Source organism: Zonotrichia albicollis, chromosome 2 (assembly GCF_047830755.1).
Source record: "Zonotrichia albicollis isolate bZonAlb1 chromosome 2, bZonAlb1.hap1, whole genome shotgun sequence".
Taxonomy (NCBI): Eukaryota; Metazoa; Chordata; class Aves; order Passeriformes; family Passerellidae; genus Zonotrichia; species Zonotrichia albicollis.
Window position 1 is genome coordinate 55,967,115 of NC_133820.1, and position 17,778 is coordinate 55,984,892.

The window sequence follows — 17,778 nt, forward strand, 5'->3', positions numbered from 1 at the left end:
GAGCTCCTGATACAAAGTGATAGTCAGTTCATATCCAGTCACTCACAGTTTTGCTCACATTAGAAGTTCGTAAATTTGTAAACTGTGTGTTTTAGACTTCTCTTCTTTATCATACTATTTGTTGTTGGCAGGTTCAGTGCTGTAACACTTAAGAATTGCAGAAAAATGTAGCCCAAATAATCTAGAAAACATATAAAAAATGAGTAAGGAGCAGTGTAAATTAAATAATATGCTTACACGATATAAAACCAGATTTGAAATTTCAGAAAGATCATGTTTCCAGTGGTATGAAGAGCACAAAACTGAGATTTGCTTCAAAATTTGAGCTATTCAGAAGAAGCTTGAAGTGAAGGAAAAGTTACACTTTGGTGCAGTGACTGGAAATACAACAGTGTGATGCAGTGCTGTAGAATTTCTTAATTTTTCTTCTAGTGTCTTTCAGTTTTCCCCCTTCCTTGCTACCATGTAAAGTTGTCTAGTTCATAATTTTCCCTCTTTTTCTGTCATGCTGTTACCTACCTGCATGTCATCTCTCTTCCCTTTGTCTGCTGTGGCCTTGCTGCTGAGGCCTCCTCTCTCTGTCACCTTTTTCATCCCTCTGTACTGTCACCTCCAGCTCTGTCATCATCTGATTTCTGTGTTGCTTTGGGTCCTTGTTCTGTCCCCTCAGCTTGGTGGTGTCTGTTAGCTTTTCTCCTTTCACTGCAGTTTCTTGTAAGTTTTATTTAAACTTATCACTTGTCAACACAATGCCTTAATAGGGGGAGAGCTGCATTTAAATAGCAAGGCAGTTCTTCCCTATGTGCCTCAAGGAGTTAAAAAAGGAGACTTGACTTGTTCAGCAGTATTTATGTCAGTGCCCTTAATTTTACATTATTTATGCTGATTTATTAACTAGGAGATTACTTTAACAGAATATTTGCTCATGGTCTTCATGATTTCTTATTGTAGGTCAGGGGTGATGCAAGTCCTGAAGATCTTTTGGACAAACAGAGCAATGCAAAAGCAGTTTTGCTGATGCTTATAACCATGGTTCTGTGCTGCAGCCCAGTCTGTGAAAAGCAAGCTTTGTTTGCTATTTGCCAGTCTGTGAAAGAGAATGGATTAGAGCCTCACCTTGTGAAAAAGGCAAGTCTGATATCTCATTTGATATTTAGGTTATAAATTAAGGTTAGGTTAAAATTAGAAGACTACCAGATGTTTTGCTCAGTATTGAAATTTGTTAAATATTGTAAAGGTATAACTAATATGGTACTTACATTACTGAATTAATTTGTCTTTCTATTTAATGACTTACATAGAAATAATAAAATCATGAAAGGCAATTGTAATGGCCAATCTTGTATGATATGAAAGCACAGATCTGAAATACAAATAGATTTTTATATGCTGAATATTGCAGATCTCATTTTAAAAAATCATTCTACCCAGAGGAAGCAAGTTTTCTTATATGGAAAATATGTAAAATAAATGCAGTGTATTGGAAGATGGTATGTGTCTTGTGGAATTCTATTTTGAAGTTCACAAGAGTGTACTGAAATGATTGCTGCTTATACACCTGCCTTTCATACCAGGCATTTTTTAAGTGCACATGTTCCTTTCATCCTTTCTTTCTATTCACTTCTTGCTTCATGTTTTGCACACAGTCTGTACCCTGCAAAATGAGTATTGGCCATCCTTTCTTTACTCATATGGGTTAGTTGTAGTTCCTGGATTGCGCTCCAGGATCTCCTGAGATATGGCAATACAAATAATAAAATGACTTATGCTAAAGAGGGGCTGAGTTACACAGATATTCATTTAAAGGCTGGAGGGTACACATGGAGGTGTAACATTGTCAGTTTGCCATAATACCATCTACTCTCTATGTTATTTTTGCATTCTTAATTCATGCATTTCAGGTTTTGAAAAAAGTGTCTGACATTTTTGGCTATAAAAGTATAGAAGACTTCATGACATCACATTTAGACTATTTGGTGATGGAGTGGCTGAAAATCAATGATACTGGATATAGCCTGTCTGCTTTTCCTTATGTTCTTCTGAACTACACTAGCCTTGAGGAGTTCTACAGGTGAGTTTGCTATATGATGACAGTATTATTTAGATTTTATGTACAATTATGATACAGGGTCTCAAGTTGCTGAATGCAGCAATGCATCAGGATTTTATTGTAAGGTGATGTATTGAGAACATTTGAAGTGTATTCCAAGCATCATGTGTATTATATTTATGCAGGTAAGATTTTTCTTTTTTTGTGTGTGTGTGTGTAGCAGTAGCTAAACAATGATTGGAAGCTTAGTTATACAGTAGAGAAATGGTATTTTTTAAAAAGTAATTTAAGGACATTTTGGAAATGTATTTACTACATGTAGGTCTTGTTACAAAGTTTTGGTTCCACACCTGGTGATTAGAAGTCAGTTTGAAGACGTGAAATCACTTGCCAACAAGATTGAGAAGGACTGGAGAGAAGTTCTGGCAGACTGCTTTCCAAAGTTACTTGTCAATATCCTCCCATACTTTGTCTGCCAAAGCCATGAAAGGAGTGAAGTAGCAGAGCAAAGAGAAATGGCTTCTAAAGTCTATGACATGCTTATGGATGAAAACTGCTTAGGAAAACAGGTATCCATTTAAAATATGTAAGTTGAGTTTTATGGTGTTTAACAGACCAGAAAGAAAAATGTATATATTACGTAAATAGTTCAAATTTATAGGTGCAAAAGTAATATTTTATTAAATACAAACTAGATGATTTTTTATCCCTAGGATTTCAAGGAGCTGTTCAATAGAAACTTTAAGGCAGAAAGTTGACTAAAGCATTAATTTTTTCATAATGCAATAATTTTTTTCCATTCATTGTACAGCCCTGAGTTTCTCTGTTGTATATCTGTCACATTTTCCTCTTAAAACATTTTGTTAATGCTTTATGATGATTCATCTTCTCCAGAGGCAGACTCTTATGTTCAGAACTAGTAATAAAGTGAAACTTTTTTTCTATATACTGTAGGAAAGCAGATTGTTCTACCTGTTGCTACCCTAGAGAAACTTAACCAGGCTTAATTTATGAATGAATTATATGTCATGGATGATGGAACAAGTAGAGAATCTAGACAAGTAGGCTTTCTCAGAAGCCAAAGAAATAATTCTGGCTGAAATACATTTTTCTAATTAAAATGCTATTTTTCTTCTTGTAGCAAATGGACAATTTATCTCATAGTAACTTGCCAGAGATTGTGGTTGAACTGTTGATGACTTTACATGAACCAGCTGGTACCACGGTTGAAGAAGGGTGTCATCTAACTAAATACATAAGGTGTGTACTTGCAGATTTTCTAAATGCTGAGTGTGTTTTTGTAACATTTTGCATTAAAATGTGCCCTTCAGGCATAAGAAGAGGTAACCCTGAAGCTGAGAGGGTTTATTGTTACTGGTAGTGATAAATCATACCTCCTCAGGTAGTTACTCCCCAAGGTCAGGATGAGAAGCTCTGTAATGTGGAATTTTTCTTCACTCAAGGTCACCAGTTGTGGTGTTCACAGGGGTTCCAGGAGAATCTTGACTCCATGTTTCAGAAGGCTGATTTATTTTTTTATTATATTAAAAGATAATGATCTACTAAAACTATGCTAAAAGAATAAAAGAAAATATTTCATCAGAAGGCTAGCAAGGAAAGAAATGGAATGATAACAAAAGCTCGTGATTCTCAGAGTCCAAGCCAGCTGACTGTGATTGGCCATTAATTAGAAACAACCAACATGGACCAATCAAAGATGCACCTGTTGCATTCCACAGCAGATATTATTGTTTTTCTTTTCCTCTGAGGCCTCTCAGCTGCTCAGGAGACAAATCCTGGCAAAGGGATTTTTCAGAAAATATCATAGCTTCCCCATAATACTCCAGGCAACGGAAGGAATGAACAGTGCGCCTGGGAGTGCTGTTGTGTGCCCTTGAGCTGGACTGTTATGGCACTGCCAATTGACATAAGTTGAAACCTAGATGGACTACCCTCTGTAAAATTGGTCAGATTCTAGTCTATAAATTGAAGTGATTTAATGGTTTTTAAAAACTTGAAGTCACAGAGAGGGAAAGTGAACTGTTTCTTAGTGGTTCTGGCAGTGGCTGCGCTTGTCTTTGGTAAGGAGATCGGTTAGGCAATGCCAAATAAACAAATTCCTAATTAATAGAAATAGCCTAGTGCCAGAAATATCTTCATGTTTATTACCTTTTCTGTCTTTGTTTTTGTCCTAAAATATCCATATTTGCATTAGTAGTTTTCCAGATTTTTATGTTCAGATACAAACTTTTTGGAAAAACGTTGCAATTTGTAAAGTTCTTGAAGAAGATACCTTTATTGTAAAAATAGTTAGTTGAAAGAGTCCAAAGCATTTCTTGGAAAATCTGCCAAAAGTTAAATAGCTGAGAATTTAAAAACTCTTCAAAGAATTTTTTTGCAGTGAGTTTATTAACAAACGGTGGTGTCTGCTTATAAGCAAAGCTCTTTTTAAGAAGGAAATGGTAAGAAAAAGAGTGATGAAACTTAGGTTATGTGCCTTTATTACTACCATGATGCATTTCTTTTCTTCTTGAGGTCCCAGAAAATTTCACTCCCTTGTTTTTCCTCAACCAAATTGTCCCCACAATTACATAATGCAGACGATTTAGCCATGAATTGTAATTAGATTTTTGTGCTAAGTACCTTAGATGAGACAAATGTGTGGGTTTTTAACAATATCATCTCTCAAAAAAAAAAAAGTAAAAGAATGTTTCGAAAGTACAGTTTTGAAAGCTGCCATAGAGAAACAAGAAGCAGATACAAAATAAGATGCATGTCACTTTTCTGGATGCTTTTGATGCTTCTTATTGAAAGCAGGTGTTTTCTAGGAATTAATGTGTTTATTCATCAAGGCTTACTATATTAAATACAAGTGGTTTGACTTTTGAGAAGAAAAATATAAATTTCTTTTTTATTCATTTAGAGAACTGGATCCTGCTCCTAATCCTCCTCATTTTCCATCTTATGTGATTAAAGCAACCTTGGACTATATTAGCAACTGTCATAAAAGCAAATTAAAAAGTATTATAGCTGTTCTTTCTAAAAGCCCTGTAAGTATGATGATGTATGATGTAAGAAAATTATGAATTTATTTCCTATAGAATGCAAAATTTCTGTTATGGCTACCCTTTAGTTAAATTAGACATTTTCATCATTTCTATGTGAATCAAAAAACCAGCCTTAGACCCTTTTATATTCATTTGTTTGCCTCTTGAAGTGGAAGATGTCCTAAATTCAGGGACTGAGTTGTGTACTATATAATTATATTACTTCATTAATTATTTTATTATGTATGTAAAATGTCTTATATAACGATGTAAATTATGTAATTATATTCATTAATAATACATATAAAGTAGAGTAGATTATTTTAAAGGTTTTTATTTTAAAATCTCTGTGTAGCAGTCACAGTTTAGAACGTGGCATATTTATCACATGTTTGAAGACTGTTCTAAAATCATTATACTTGTAACTAAATACAGCCTACAAATAAAATATGAAATTTACTTACTTTTACTGGCAGTGTGAAAATTTTATACTGAGGCATATTTTTTGACATTTGATTTTCGTTTGTTTAAGCAAAATATGAAGACATAGGATATTATACAGCCTTGCAATAAATCATAAATATTTTACTGTCTTCTAAGTTTGTTCCTTAGAAATGTATCTGTTTAAAGTTATACTGTTTTATTCCCTATATTGTCAACAACTTCCTTTACCTATCTATAAATAATCTAAAAATAGGAAAAAAAAATTTTCTAAACCAAGTTTTATCTAAATCTTTTGAGTGTAAAAGTTAATATTGCCAGCCAGTGGAGTAAGTTTTTTTTAAATGTTACACTACCTGCCTAGTGTTTTATAAGTTCTCAGTTTTAACAGTTGCAGCCTGCAGTGCTGTGTCCTGTGAAATTGTGCATCTTGCACACATGAACATTATGTTTGAAAAAATACAAGTTGAATTCTTACCTGATGCTTTCATGGTTTTTAATTGATGTTTCTCTGTTGATAGACATTGCCATCATTGTTTGGCTTTCTGAAAAATGGGCATAGCATATCTCATGTGGGGGGAATAAAGAAAGGAAAATGAAGAGGTATATGGCTTATAGTCCTGTTTGGGGAATTGGTTTCTCTGTAGGTCTTTTGTTTGTTTAAAGCAATAAAAATACTGAAGCTATTTTGCCCATGTTAGGTTTTAAGTTTTTAAAGTTTTTTCTTGATATCTGTATTGACGTTATGAATAATTTTTTGTGCTGGTATTTTATTCACTTTTAGGATTCATTCCAGAAAATCCTTCTAGCTCTTTGTAAGCATGCTTCAGAAACAAAAAACATGTATAAGAAACACAGAGTTCTTATCATTTATCACCTGTTTGTTGGTCTGTTACTCAAAGAGATCAAAGACAGTTTAGGAGGAGCCTGGGCTTTTGTCCTCCGAGATGTAATTTACACCCTGATTCACCACATCAACAGCAGGTAAACAAAGTCATTATCTCTAGTTCTTCCTGTCTGTGCTCCCTTGCTCCTGTAACCTTACATTCTGATATTGCTAGCAGATGGTAATTAACCTGTAAAATTAATTATAAATTGCTAAAATTGAAAACAAAATTGCTATTCTTTTATAATTTCAGAATTTAAACATAGAACTCTTACTAAAATATAGAATGTTTTGTGCTAGCCTTGTATTTAGATGTTTGCTATATTGAAGGTTTTGTATCTGTAGTAGGTTATCAAATTGCAAAAATAAGCAGTGTTAGGAGATTTTGATGATGGGGTGTTTAGGAATTTAAATCATATGGGAGAAAAATTAAAAATGTGGGGTTAAGTGCTAAGTAAGCCCATGTCAAATAAAGTGTGCTTATTGAGTTAATGAGTGTTGACATTTACATTCTCATCCCGAAGTTCCTATAGCAAAGTGAGAATTGTACATGTTCTCTTAGCTTGCCTTCAGACTGAGAAAACTGGTCCTTCACCAGGTTAAAATTTAAGTGGGATTCTTATCTTTTGCATAAGAAGATTATGGATACTTTCTTACTTGAGCTTCATCTTGGGGTTTCCCAGACAGTTATTGGCCCACATGTCTCTGAGTTTATGTATAAATTGATTCCTTGGCTGGTTTGAAGCATTTCATACCCTGAGATGTTGAAGAGATGTATGGATTGGAAATGCCATTATTATGGCATTACGGGGGCTGCTGATGCACTGGAGAGCAGCACTTCCTTTCAGAGAGACCTCAGAATTCAGCTCAATAAAACCCTGAGAACCTGATCTGAATTTGAAGCTGAGACTGCATGTTTTCCATTTTTTTCTGCTTCTGTCATGATTGTCCTGACAAGCAGTAATCTAAAACCCTTCTAGGGATTTTTTTTCTTTATGGTATTTATCTTTTAAAAAGATTTTATTCCATTTTCTGAAGTGATCGGTCAAATTCACTTTGTTTCTTTGTGTTTCCTGAGCTAAGTCTTTAAAGCTGATTCATTGAGTTGATAAATTTAAAGTTTAGAATTAATTCATCCTGACTGTATTATTTTTCCCTTATTATTCCAAGGTGCATGAAATGTTGATGCTCAAGACAGTGCCAGTTTGTATTTCTTTAATTCCCTTTGTTTCCTGTGGCAGACCCTTGGTGATCAGGGACGTTTCCCTGCGCAGCTTCTCGCTGTGCTGTGACCTGCTGCATCACGTTTGCCACACAGCAGTTACGTACTGCAGCGATGCTCTGGAGACCCACCTGCATGTCATTGTGGGAACCCTGACACCTTTTGCCATGGACCAGTCTCAGATTCAGGAACAGGTAGTTTTGTGGTGCTGCTTATGCCTTACCTGTTAGTTTTCCAGTTCATGTTCACTGTTCTTAAGGCTCTATCTGTACTTGTGTTCAATTTTAATTCCTTTTTCCTATGCTTTGGAGATTTATATAAAAACTATTTTTTGGATGTAATACTATGCCTTTAGTTTTTTGAAATGCAATTTCACTTTTGGTACTTGTGTTTTGCCAAATAGCACATCAAGTAGCTAAGCAACTACTTAAAAAACTCTGTGGATGATTTAATGGGAAATATGATGAAGACCTTTGGTACGAAGTGTCTAAAGGACAAAAAGGAAATGTGTGCAGAGAACACATTTCAGTAGTTCAGCTGTTTATTTAATAAATTACCATATTTAAAAAATGTAGCACGTAGGTATTAAAAGGGAAACAAAGCAGTTTCTGTTGTGTGACAGGCATTGTTTCCCCTCTAGTGTTGCTTTTTATGTTCATTCTGCTGGGGGTGGAAATATAAAAGGATTCAGAGATTTACAATTAGTAGCTGTAGGTCAGAAGAGTGTGTGTGCCTGTTGCACTTCAGTCCTCATGTTGCCTTCTGGCTTAATCTGATTCCACTGTGCCAACCAGCTGAAAATAACCTGGCAGTCTTGTTTCTCAGCTTCCTGATTATGATCAGATTTACACTGTGTCTGTGTAAACAGTTGCACATGCACATCTGTAAAGGCCACCTGTCAGGGTATCCGTGGGCAGGAACAAAGTGGGGAGGACAGAAATTTCTCTGAATTGGAGCTGATGTCAAATGTGAAACCCTCTCATGTCCTACTCCTGCAGGGATGCCCACCCTCTAATGATCACTTTTCAGTTCCTTCTTTTTTATTTTTTCTTCTAGCATTGAATTGAGGATAGTTGATAATTTTCAGGTAAATAGAAGTCTTCAAATAAAACCCCCATAATTTAGATTTAAAACTTCTCACAGGTGCTTGGATTTAATGTCCAGTTGCATTGATTTTTAAGTAAAGCATAAAGACAATGTTTTTCCAAAGAAGGTATGGTACCCCATTGGCATTTATTCAAGTTGTAGATAGGTTGTTATACAAATTCTGCCAGAGTTAATTGATTTGATTGGAAAGGTATGATATATAGGTGTTTGTCTAAATTCCAAATAACCAGCACTTTAGTGAGAACAGGAAAGTCTGAATAACTCCTGAAATGCTTGGGTGCAGTGTGTTGTTAAATCTTTGTGCATATCATAGGGATCATACTGGCCAGCATTTGAAATCGGCTTCCTCAAAAGACAGAGCAAACTGCAGGCTAGAATAGTAAAAGCTTTGATTTCTGTTTGGAAGGAGGAAGAGCAAAAATGCTCCACCATTTTAGAATGTATCTGTGATTTCCCTAAGCCTCTAACAATCTTACAACTTTTAACAATGTAAATCTTACTAGTTTAATGTAACTTAGAGAAATACAAACTTTATAACCTGAATAAGAAATACAGCTGAAAAATGTTCCTCTGTCTTTTTTGGTTTTCATTTACTTTTTATGTTCAGGTCCTAGGCTTGTTGAAATACCTGGTAATAGAAAATAAGGATAATGAATGTCTGTACCATGCAATCAAGTGCTTAGATCCTTTTCCTGAATACCCTGCTTTTAAAGGTTTGCGGGCAACTCAACAGAAAATAAAATACAGTAAAGGACCATATTCTCTTTTGGAGGTAATTGCATTTTAAAATGCATCTCACATAATGTTTTCTGTAATGCAGACTTTCCCCAGAAGAAAAATTTTCTTACTATAGTTTAAGTTTAAATGAGACACATGGATTCTTTTATTGCTGGTTTCAGCCACGGAGATACTTGTAGGTCTCCATTTTTACTTTGCATCCTTATTGTGAACTTGCTTAGAGCCACTTCTTTACCTGAAGCCTTTACTTGTATGCTGTATGTGCTTAATGCTGTGTTGTTTTGCAGGAAATTAATCACTTTCTCTCAGTTGGGGTGTGTGATTCACTGCCCTTGACACGGCTTGAAGGACTGTATGATTTACGCAAAAAGTTGGAACAGTATAAAGATCAGATGAAGGATCTCCTGAAAATTTTCCAGGGTACTGATGTCTGATTATGTGTTTTATTTCTTTTCCACCTGGTTTTAGGTGTTTAGTGATGTACCCTATTCTAATTTCACTTGGAAATATTTTTTGTATAATTAACAATGTAATCATATTATAATTTGACACACAGAGTAGATTGACATTTATGATTCACGCAACATCAAAAATATCTTTAGCAAAGTGAATCGTAAATTAATAGATGAGATGTTACATGGTAGAGAGGATAAAATACCCTTCAGGCATTTGGCATGTGTCATGTATGGTTGTGAGTGACCAGGACAATGTAGAAGTACATTGATTTGTGGTTGCTTCATGCATTTTCTTGTATATGAATCTCCCTACTCTTTTAAATGAAACAAAGCTTCAATTTATTAAAGGCATGTTAGAAAGTAAAACTCTCAGAACAAATAGCAGGATTTAGTTTAGTTGAATTTAGACATGTGCCAAGATTGTGTTTCAGCCCGCAGTCCAGACCCAGTTCCTTCCTAGTTTGGTTTTCAGATAATTGTGCCAGACCATTTCACTTTTCTCCTCTACAAAGTCTTCATCAGCTTGTGTGCATGACAGGAAGATAAAACAAAATGATGTGATTATTTGTAAATAAGTACAAACTAAAATTTGGATAAGAATTGTAATGTTGTGAGGCCATGGTGCAAGTGCATTTTGGCCCCCACATCCCCAGATTTACACTTTTACCAATAACTCTCTTTGAACAGAGTTAGTGAAAGGGCAACAAGCTTGTGTAGAACAACTTCCATCAGAGGAGAGCCTTGTGAGATTGGAAAAGAGATTGAGTAGGAATAGATAGAGCTGTATGAACTGGTGGATGGAATGATGAAGCATAGTAGGGAGTGCTTACCACTTTTATCACAGTACAAAAACAGATTAAATAATCTGGGAGCAGTTATACAAGAGCAACCATGTAATTTTTTCAAAATACATTCACCGTGGCACATACTTACTATGAAGAATAACTATATAACTGACCTTAAAAGGAGTTGGACATGTTTTATAGAGATTATTAGGTGTGAAAATGTGCTCAGGCAAACCCTGAGAAGTATATTCTCTTGCTTTGCTGGAGATGGGCTGGCAAGCTTAATGGGGCTTTTGCCTTATAATAAAATTCTCTTAAGCACTTACAAGTCTATTATTCTGTGTATTCATTTCGCTGAAGATATCAAGTAAGCATTAAGTCTGATTTCAGGTTTGTACTCCAATCAGTACTTTTTTTAAAAGTACTGCTTTCTTGGGTTTTTTTTTTATTCCTTACACTGACAAATCATCGTATGTTTTCCTAGACCATTTTGTTTGGAATGTTTATTTTAAAAAAAGACCTCCAGCAGGGAGCAAGTATGTAAGGAAATACTCATCTTGAGAGTTTATAATTTGGCAGAGTTAGCTTGTAAACTGAAAGCTAATCAAATTCTTAAAAATTCCTGACAGAAAGCTTCATTTTGAGGTATTCCTTGGGCTCAGATTTAGAACAGAATGATGACATTCACTTAAGGGCTGTCAGTGGAGCCACATAGTATGCCTTCACTATTTCAAATAACATTCTTACACCAACTTAAGCTAATATTTCATGTATTAAATTCTCATTTTTTGCATCAAAACGCTGAAAATAATAATATAGGTGCATTCTAGTTTGGGGATTCACATGCACAGACATTTTTCCAAGCCATGATGAATAAGAAAAATCAATAATTGAGTTGATGTACTGTTTAATACCATCTTGCTTCAACATTAATAATGCATATTGACATTTGTAGGCAAAAGAGACTGAAGCAGTATTTTCTTCTAATAACTTCATGTTACAAATATACTGACATGCTTGGCATCTATTTTTTCTTTCTGAATGATAGAAAAGCCAGAAGATTCTGTGATAGTGAAACTGGTGGTGAACTTACTGCAGCTGTCCAAGATGGCAGTTAACCATACAGGAGAAAAAGCAGTGCTGGGTAAGTTAATTGGACCCACAAGTAAATTAGGGCTGTCACTGCAAACACCAGACTGAAACTGTGGTTGTTCTCAGTGTTACTTCCCGCTGTGCTTTCCACTTCAACACACCTGCAGAGTATGAAGGAAAGAGCAGGGAAATAGATTTTGGATTTTTTCTAATGAACATTTAACATCCCTTGTTAAAAATTAGTTTCAAGGTCACTTTTTATTTTTTTCAGTTGTTGTGTGTTTTGATAAAATACTTTGTCTGGAAAGCAAATGAGCAAATGAGCATTGATACACATTTTAATGTAAAATGCAGATTAATTCTTACTGAATTTGCAGTAATAAATGTTTGGGCTCACACAGACTTCTGTTTGTATTTACCCTACCCTTTAGGCATTGAAAATGAGTAATGCTGACCTTTTCCATTTGCCAGTTTCTGGCAGAAGCAAACATAAAAGACATATCTGATATAAGCTGGAAAATCCAGAACCATAGGCACTCCTAGAAAATTCAGTTATAAGGCATAACTGTAATATTTATGGGTCTTAAGCTGCAAAATTTGTTCACATGTAATTTTAATCATAAAGCTCCTCAAGTGATTATTTATAAATGCTTGCTGCTTTTTACCCCTTAACAGTCTGAGTTCTAAAAGTAGGGTGAGACCTTGTTTTAGTATGCCTGAGACTACAGAAAGACTATAAAATGACATGCATTTGCAGAGGCTGTTGGAAGTTGCTTGGGAGAAATAGGTCCCATGGATTTCTCCACCACTGCTCTTCAGCGGGCTGAGAACGCACTGGATTCAAGAGCAGCAGATTTACTTGAAGATAGAAAACTTCAGTGTGTCTTCATAATGTTAATTCAAATAAACACTGCTTTAACAGATAATTGGTGAGTACTTATTTATTTAGTTAGCTCAAAAGCAAAATAGGAGCCATTAAGTTGTACATTGTTCAGATCACCTCAGAATAACTCCCTGAAAGCATTCTTAATACCAGCCATGTGCTTCTCCAAGGCTCAGATTATTTACCCAGTCAATCTTAGATGTTTCCTGGAAATTCTGTAGTAGGCTGCAAGCCAGAGAGTCTCCTCTGTGCTGTAGAGGATAGCAGTGCTGTGGAGCAAGTACTCACATTTTGTTCTGTAAAAAAATATGCAATAGCACCATAGATGGTGGAATTATTTACCTTGTGTACTTACACAGGTGATTTTGAAAATCAAATACCTGAATGAAATTAATGATAACAATATTGTGTATGTTCTTTTTTCAGTATTGATGTTAGAGCTGCTGCTGTTTCCTGTTTGAAGAATATATTAGCCACCAAGTCTGGCAATGAATTTTGGGAGGTTTATAAAAGTAAAGCTGATCCCATGTTAATCTATCTACAGCCTTTCAGAACATCCAGGAAAAAGGTACTTCTGATACACCTCATATGCATGGCATGTGGAGTAGAAAAAAAAGAAATATCTATCTTTTTTCAAAAAGTGAATTTGAAAAGATGTTTGAGGTAGGCTTTGATAAATGTCAGATTTGGCATCAATATAATTGAAAATCTGATTGCTTTTTTATGTCTTTCTCATTTCTGTTTTACCAGTTGCAGCTTTCTCTTCACATAAGAAATTACTATTTTGACATTAGAAAGCTGTGTGCTTTCGTTTAGAAAGACAATTTTTGGTTACCTAATGGATAGTGTAATACTTTCTCAGGATTCCAGTATTATTTGATGAAAAAATGGTGGAAAATAAATCAGAAAAAAGTGCATAATTAAAAACATAAATCAGACATTTCCTAATTTTCAAACTTCTTATTTGTAAATTAGATGTGATGCCTAATGTGACCTTGTTGATGTCACCAGTAAAATTTTAATTTTAATAATTTCAGATTTCCTTGCAAAACCTTACATTTGCATGAACAAAACTGATATTGTTAATCAACTGAAGGACCAGTAATAGCTAGTATGTTTGAATGTGTGCATTGCAGTATGGCTTTTTAAAATGCCATATAATTTTTGTTATATTTGCAATATGTATATTTTTCTTGTAGTTTCTTGTAGTGTCTGCTAATGATACAGAGGCTCCTTTAGAAAGATTGGATGACACAAACCTGTGGGTTCCTCTGGGGGAAAGCCATGAGACCTGGATCAAGCACCTAACTAGTTCAATCCTGGACAGTGGAGGTGTGAGAAATGAAGTTCTCCAGTTGATGAAGCCACTGTGTGAGGTGAGCTAAATCATACATTTTTACATGAATATGTGCTATGATACACAAAAAATGTGATTACTCATCTTGATAGCAGATAGTAATTTCTGCTATTAAATAATTCAGAGCCTTTGTGATCATATATTGTATGTACTCATAAAATATCTCAAAAACTCTCAAAATACAGCATTTGAGAGATAATTGCAAACATATGAGAACTTTATATGGCTGCTTTAAGTGAATGCCAGCACTACCCTGTTGAGTGGTTTGTGCATTCTTTCTCAAGCATTAAATGTTTGTTTGGGCAGTTGTGAGTTGTAACCTGAGAAAGGAATGGTTTTTGGTTGTCTTTCTTAGCAGCTGCTGTATATTATTATTTTCTAGGTGAAAACAGACTTGTGCCAAACTTTGCTTCCATACCTGATTCATGATATCCTTCTTCATGACTCAGAAGAATCTTGGAGAAATCTTTTGTCACTTCATATCCAGAAGTTTTTTACAGCCTGTTGCAAATTTGCCTCATCCTGTAGATGTACTCCAAATTCTGATTCAGGTAATGCCATAATAGTTTTGTTTCAGCTAAAAGAGGAATTCTGAAAAAACTATCTTCTGATATCAAATGTAAGATGTGCACTTGTAGGCAGGCAGAATTTAGAAGCTTCTGCCCAACTGATCTTTTTTGATGGAGATGCCCATAATTTTGAAGTTGTTCATTGGCAGCACCCAAGAAGTATCTTCTGTCTAACTAATTTTTTTTATCCATAACTAGATGTTTAGTGCTTGCTAAATTTAGATGTTATCCAATGTTAAGTGCTGCAAGACTGAGTCATGGACTGTCTTTTAAAATGACTGATGAGCAGGTAAATTCCTCTATTACTCAAACAAGAGCAATAAAAAGCAATTTTCGCCTAAATTTTCCCTTTGGAGAAGATTAACCCTTGCTTTAAGTGTTGCCTAATATTTTTAATGGTCTTCTTATACATTCAGAAGACTAGTTCCATTCCAGCAAAATAAAAGGAAGTTGTAACCAAAAGAACTGCACCAGAGTATGAGAAAGGCAGTAAGTTATTTTTAAAGAAAAGCACAACTTAAACAAGCTGTTTATGTCCTTTCCAAATAGATTGTGGTTGAATTTAGCAGAAATCTGTGTAAAAGGAAGATCTTTGTTGTTAGACACTGGGAGTGGTACTGAGCTGAATATTACAGGAGCTGAAATAAACACAGTAACTACCCGGTTAGGGTAGTGGTGTTTTTGGGTTTGATTTGGGTTTTTTTGTGCAGTAGTTACTGTGCTATATCTTCTAACTCCCTTGTTCAGTGGCAGATCATTGGAAAAAAGAGTCTGTACAATGTCTTGCAGTCTCTTTACAGGCAAGTCATGCCAGCTTCAGGTTGCCAGAGAGGAAGGGGAACCCTTAGTATTGCAGTTTTTACTAAGGGTGGTATAAATAACCCTAATGATACTAGGTGTACTTTAAAATATTTTCTTGGATGCTCATTAGCCTGGACTGAAATTCTGGAACAGTATTCTTTGATATTTTTGAATTCAGGTAACAAGCTCTTTCTACACCTCACAAATTTATGCTCAGATGTACAGGGTGTTCCAAGATGTTCCAAGAAAATTATGAAGGAATTTTTCCAAGTTCTAGAAACTTGCAGTTAGTTCAACAATACCAGTGAGCAAATGATGGAGGCCCCTTCAAACACTGTGATTCACGGAACCACAATCACTTAGTTTGGAAAAGACCTCTGAGATCATTGAGTCTGACCTGTGACTGAACATTGTCACATCGACTACACATTGCACTGAGTGCCACATCCAGTCTTTCCTTGCACAGCTCCAGGGACAGTGACTCCACCAACCCCCTGAGAAGTCATTCCAATGTTTAATCACCCCTTCTGTGAAGAAATTTTTCCTAAAAGGAGTTCTACACAGAGAATCTTATTGAGGCAATAAAAATAAAATAAAATAAATTTTAAAAAAAGAAAAATAAATAAAGAAAAAAAGGGGACGACATGCAGAAGCTTTAAATGGAGTTCTCCAGATGAAAAACTGTCCTGGTAACAAAAAAATCCCCCAAAACCATGAAGTAGCACACAGCTCATTGTATGACAATGATGAACTGGAGGTGCTGTAGCCAACAGAGCAAAGATATGTTAATTCCAAAATTGGAGTGCTTGAACATCAGTATTTGAAGCAAAAAACTTTAGTCATCCTCTAGGAGAATCTGTTATCCTGTGAAAACAAGGAGAAAACTCTTCCTAGAAAATCTAGATAAATTTCATTCCAATCCATCAGGATCCAAATGGAATAAAACGAGCAGTTAGATGTGGGAGGGTCAAATGCTTCTGAACACATTCATTTCTGTTTGTTGGAACACAAAAAATGCCCAGATACTTTTTAAATGTGGCTTTTGCTTTCTTTAGAGAAAATTGCTTCTTCTGCACCTTACTGTAATGTAGTAGTAATCAAACCTTTGCTTGTGTGCTCCCTATTTCTTGCTTCTTGTAATTGGTGATTCTGAAATGACCAGAGGAATGAAGAAATTATTAACCCAATCACCAGAACAACCTGGCTACAACCTGTAGCCATCTGGTTTTAATTTCTTTAGTCCAGAAGCAACACATGGAAGCATAGATTGTTTAAAAGTATGTGTCTGTATGTGGAAGGTATGGGGTTCTGTGTAGCCATACACACTCTAAAATCTGCAATACAGTAATTTAATAAGAAGTATTTCTCTGACTTAGGAATAACTTACATGGTGGAAGCCTAATGGCAGAAGTCTGTTACAGAGCTTTTTGCAATGATGTTAGTTCATCTCTGAATTCCATAAGAAGAAATAGAATCCATAAACTAATAATACCAAGATAATTTCATCAAATTGTGGTACAAATTACTATAATCTCACTAACAAATCATGTAAGAAGAAGAAATACATTTTGTGACAAACTATTAGTTTAATTTTGGAAATGCAATTCAAGGAAGTTTTTAGTTATTTTCTTGACTGAAAATTAATTACTTTTTATTTTGTAAATGGATGTGATATGACAAAATTCATTATATTCTTTCCTTTGAAATATACATCCCAGATCAAGAAACCCATAATTCTAGAAGTTTGGATAAAGTATCTCGACGAGCCATGCTTGCTGTTGTTGATTACTTGAGAAGACAAAAGAGGTGAATCCAAGCTTTTCAAAACATTGCCCTGATTGAATTGTGACTGTTGAAAGATCTGTTGGTGCTCTAGAGTAAAGAAAAGGAACACGGTAGAGAACATGTTGCTTAAAAGAAAAGATATAGTGGTGACCTTGCATTTGTTACTGAAGTGATATGGCTAACCTTAAAGGGTTCTAACTATGCTGAAGGAGTTTTCTGAACCCTTTTGTCTGATGTACTTCTTGTAGTGTGGGTTTTTCAGGAGCTAAGATAAAGTTAGCCTTCGGAAAGCTTTATAGTTGATACTGGATTAATTATGTTTAATGCTGGATAAAAGGTCTGTTACAGCAGTATTAAAGTCTTTGATCAGATCTGTTTCAGGTACAGTTTTTGATGACAGCTTCTGGCTAGATCTGAATTATCTGGAGGTTGCTATAGCAGCACAGTCTTGTGCTGCTCACTTCACAGCCTTGCTGTACGCAGAAATCTACGCAGACAAGATAAATAGGGACAAGCAGCAGAAAAGGTAGGAGGAAAAGTGCTGTTTCCTGACATATCTG

General features: G+C 35.2%; 1 protein-coding gene across 2 annotated transcripts in view; it reads left to right on the forward strand.

The window, feature by feature from the left end:
• Window positions 1-17,778, forward strand: part of ATM (ATM serine/threonine kinase) — a 57,509-nt gene that overhangs the window by 15,264 nt on the left and 24,467 nt on the right. For both annotated transcript variants that reach the window (XM_074535180.1, XM_074535182.1), the window contains exons 24-39: window positions 952-1,128; window positions 1,902-2,071; window positions 2,373-2,619; window positions 3,192-3,310; window positions 4,974-5,100; window positions 6,323-6,522; window positions 7,666-7,840; window positions 9,361-9,525; window positions 9,779-9,911; window positions 11,780-11,875; window positions 12,581-12,752; window positions 13,133-13,274; window positions 13,906-14,082; window positions 14,446-14,614; window positions 17,152-17,239; window positions 17,589-17,744. In XM_074535180.1, coding sequence (XP_074391281.1) covers window positions 952-1,128; window positions 1,902-2,071; window positions 2,373-2,619; window positions 3,192-3,310; window positions 4,974-5,100; window positions 6,323-6,522; window positions 7,666-7,840; window positions 9,361-9,525; window positions 9,779-9,911; window positions 11,780-11,875; window positions 12,581-12,752; window positions 13,133-13,274; window positions 13,906-14,082; window positions 14,446-14,614; window positions 17,152-17,239; window positions 17,589-17,744 — 2,513 coding nt within the window. The remainder of the gene's footprint in view (window positions 1-951; window positions 1,129-1,901; window positions 2,072-2,372; window positions 2,620-3,191; window positions 3,311-4,973; window positions 5,101-6,322; window positions 6,523-7,665; window positions 7,841-9,360; window positions 9,526-9,778; window positions 9,912-11,779; window positions 11,876-12,580; window positions 12,753-13,132; window positions 13,275-13,905; window positions 14,083-14,445; window positions 14,615-17,151; window positions 17,240-17,588; window positions 17,745-17,778) is intronic.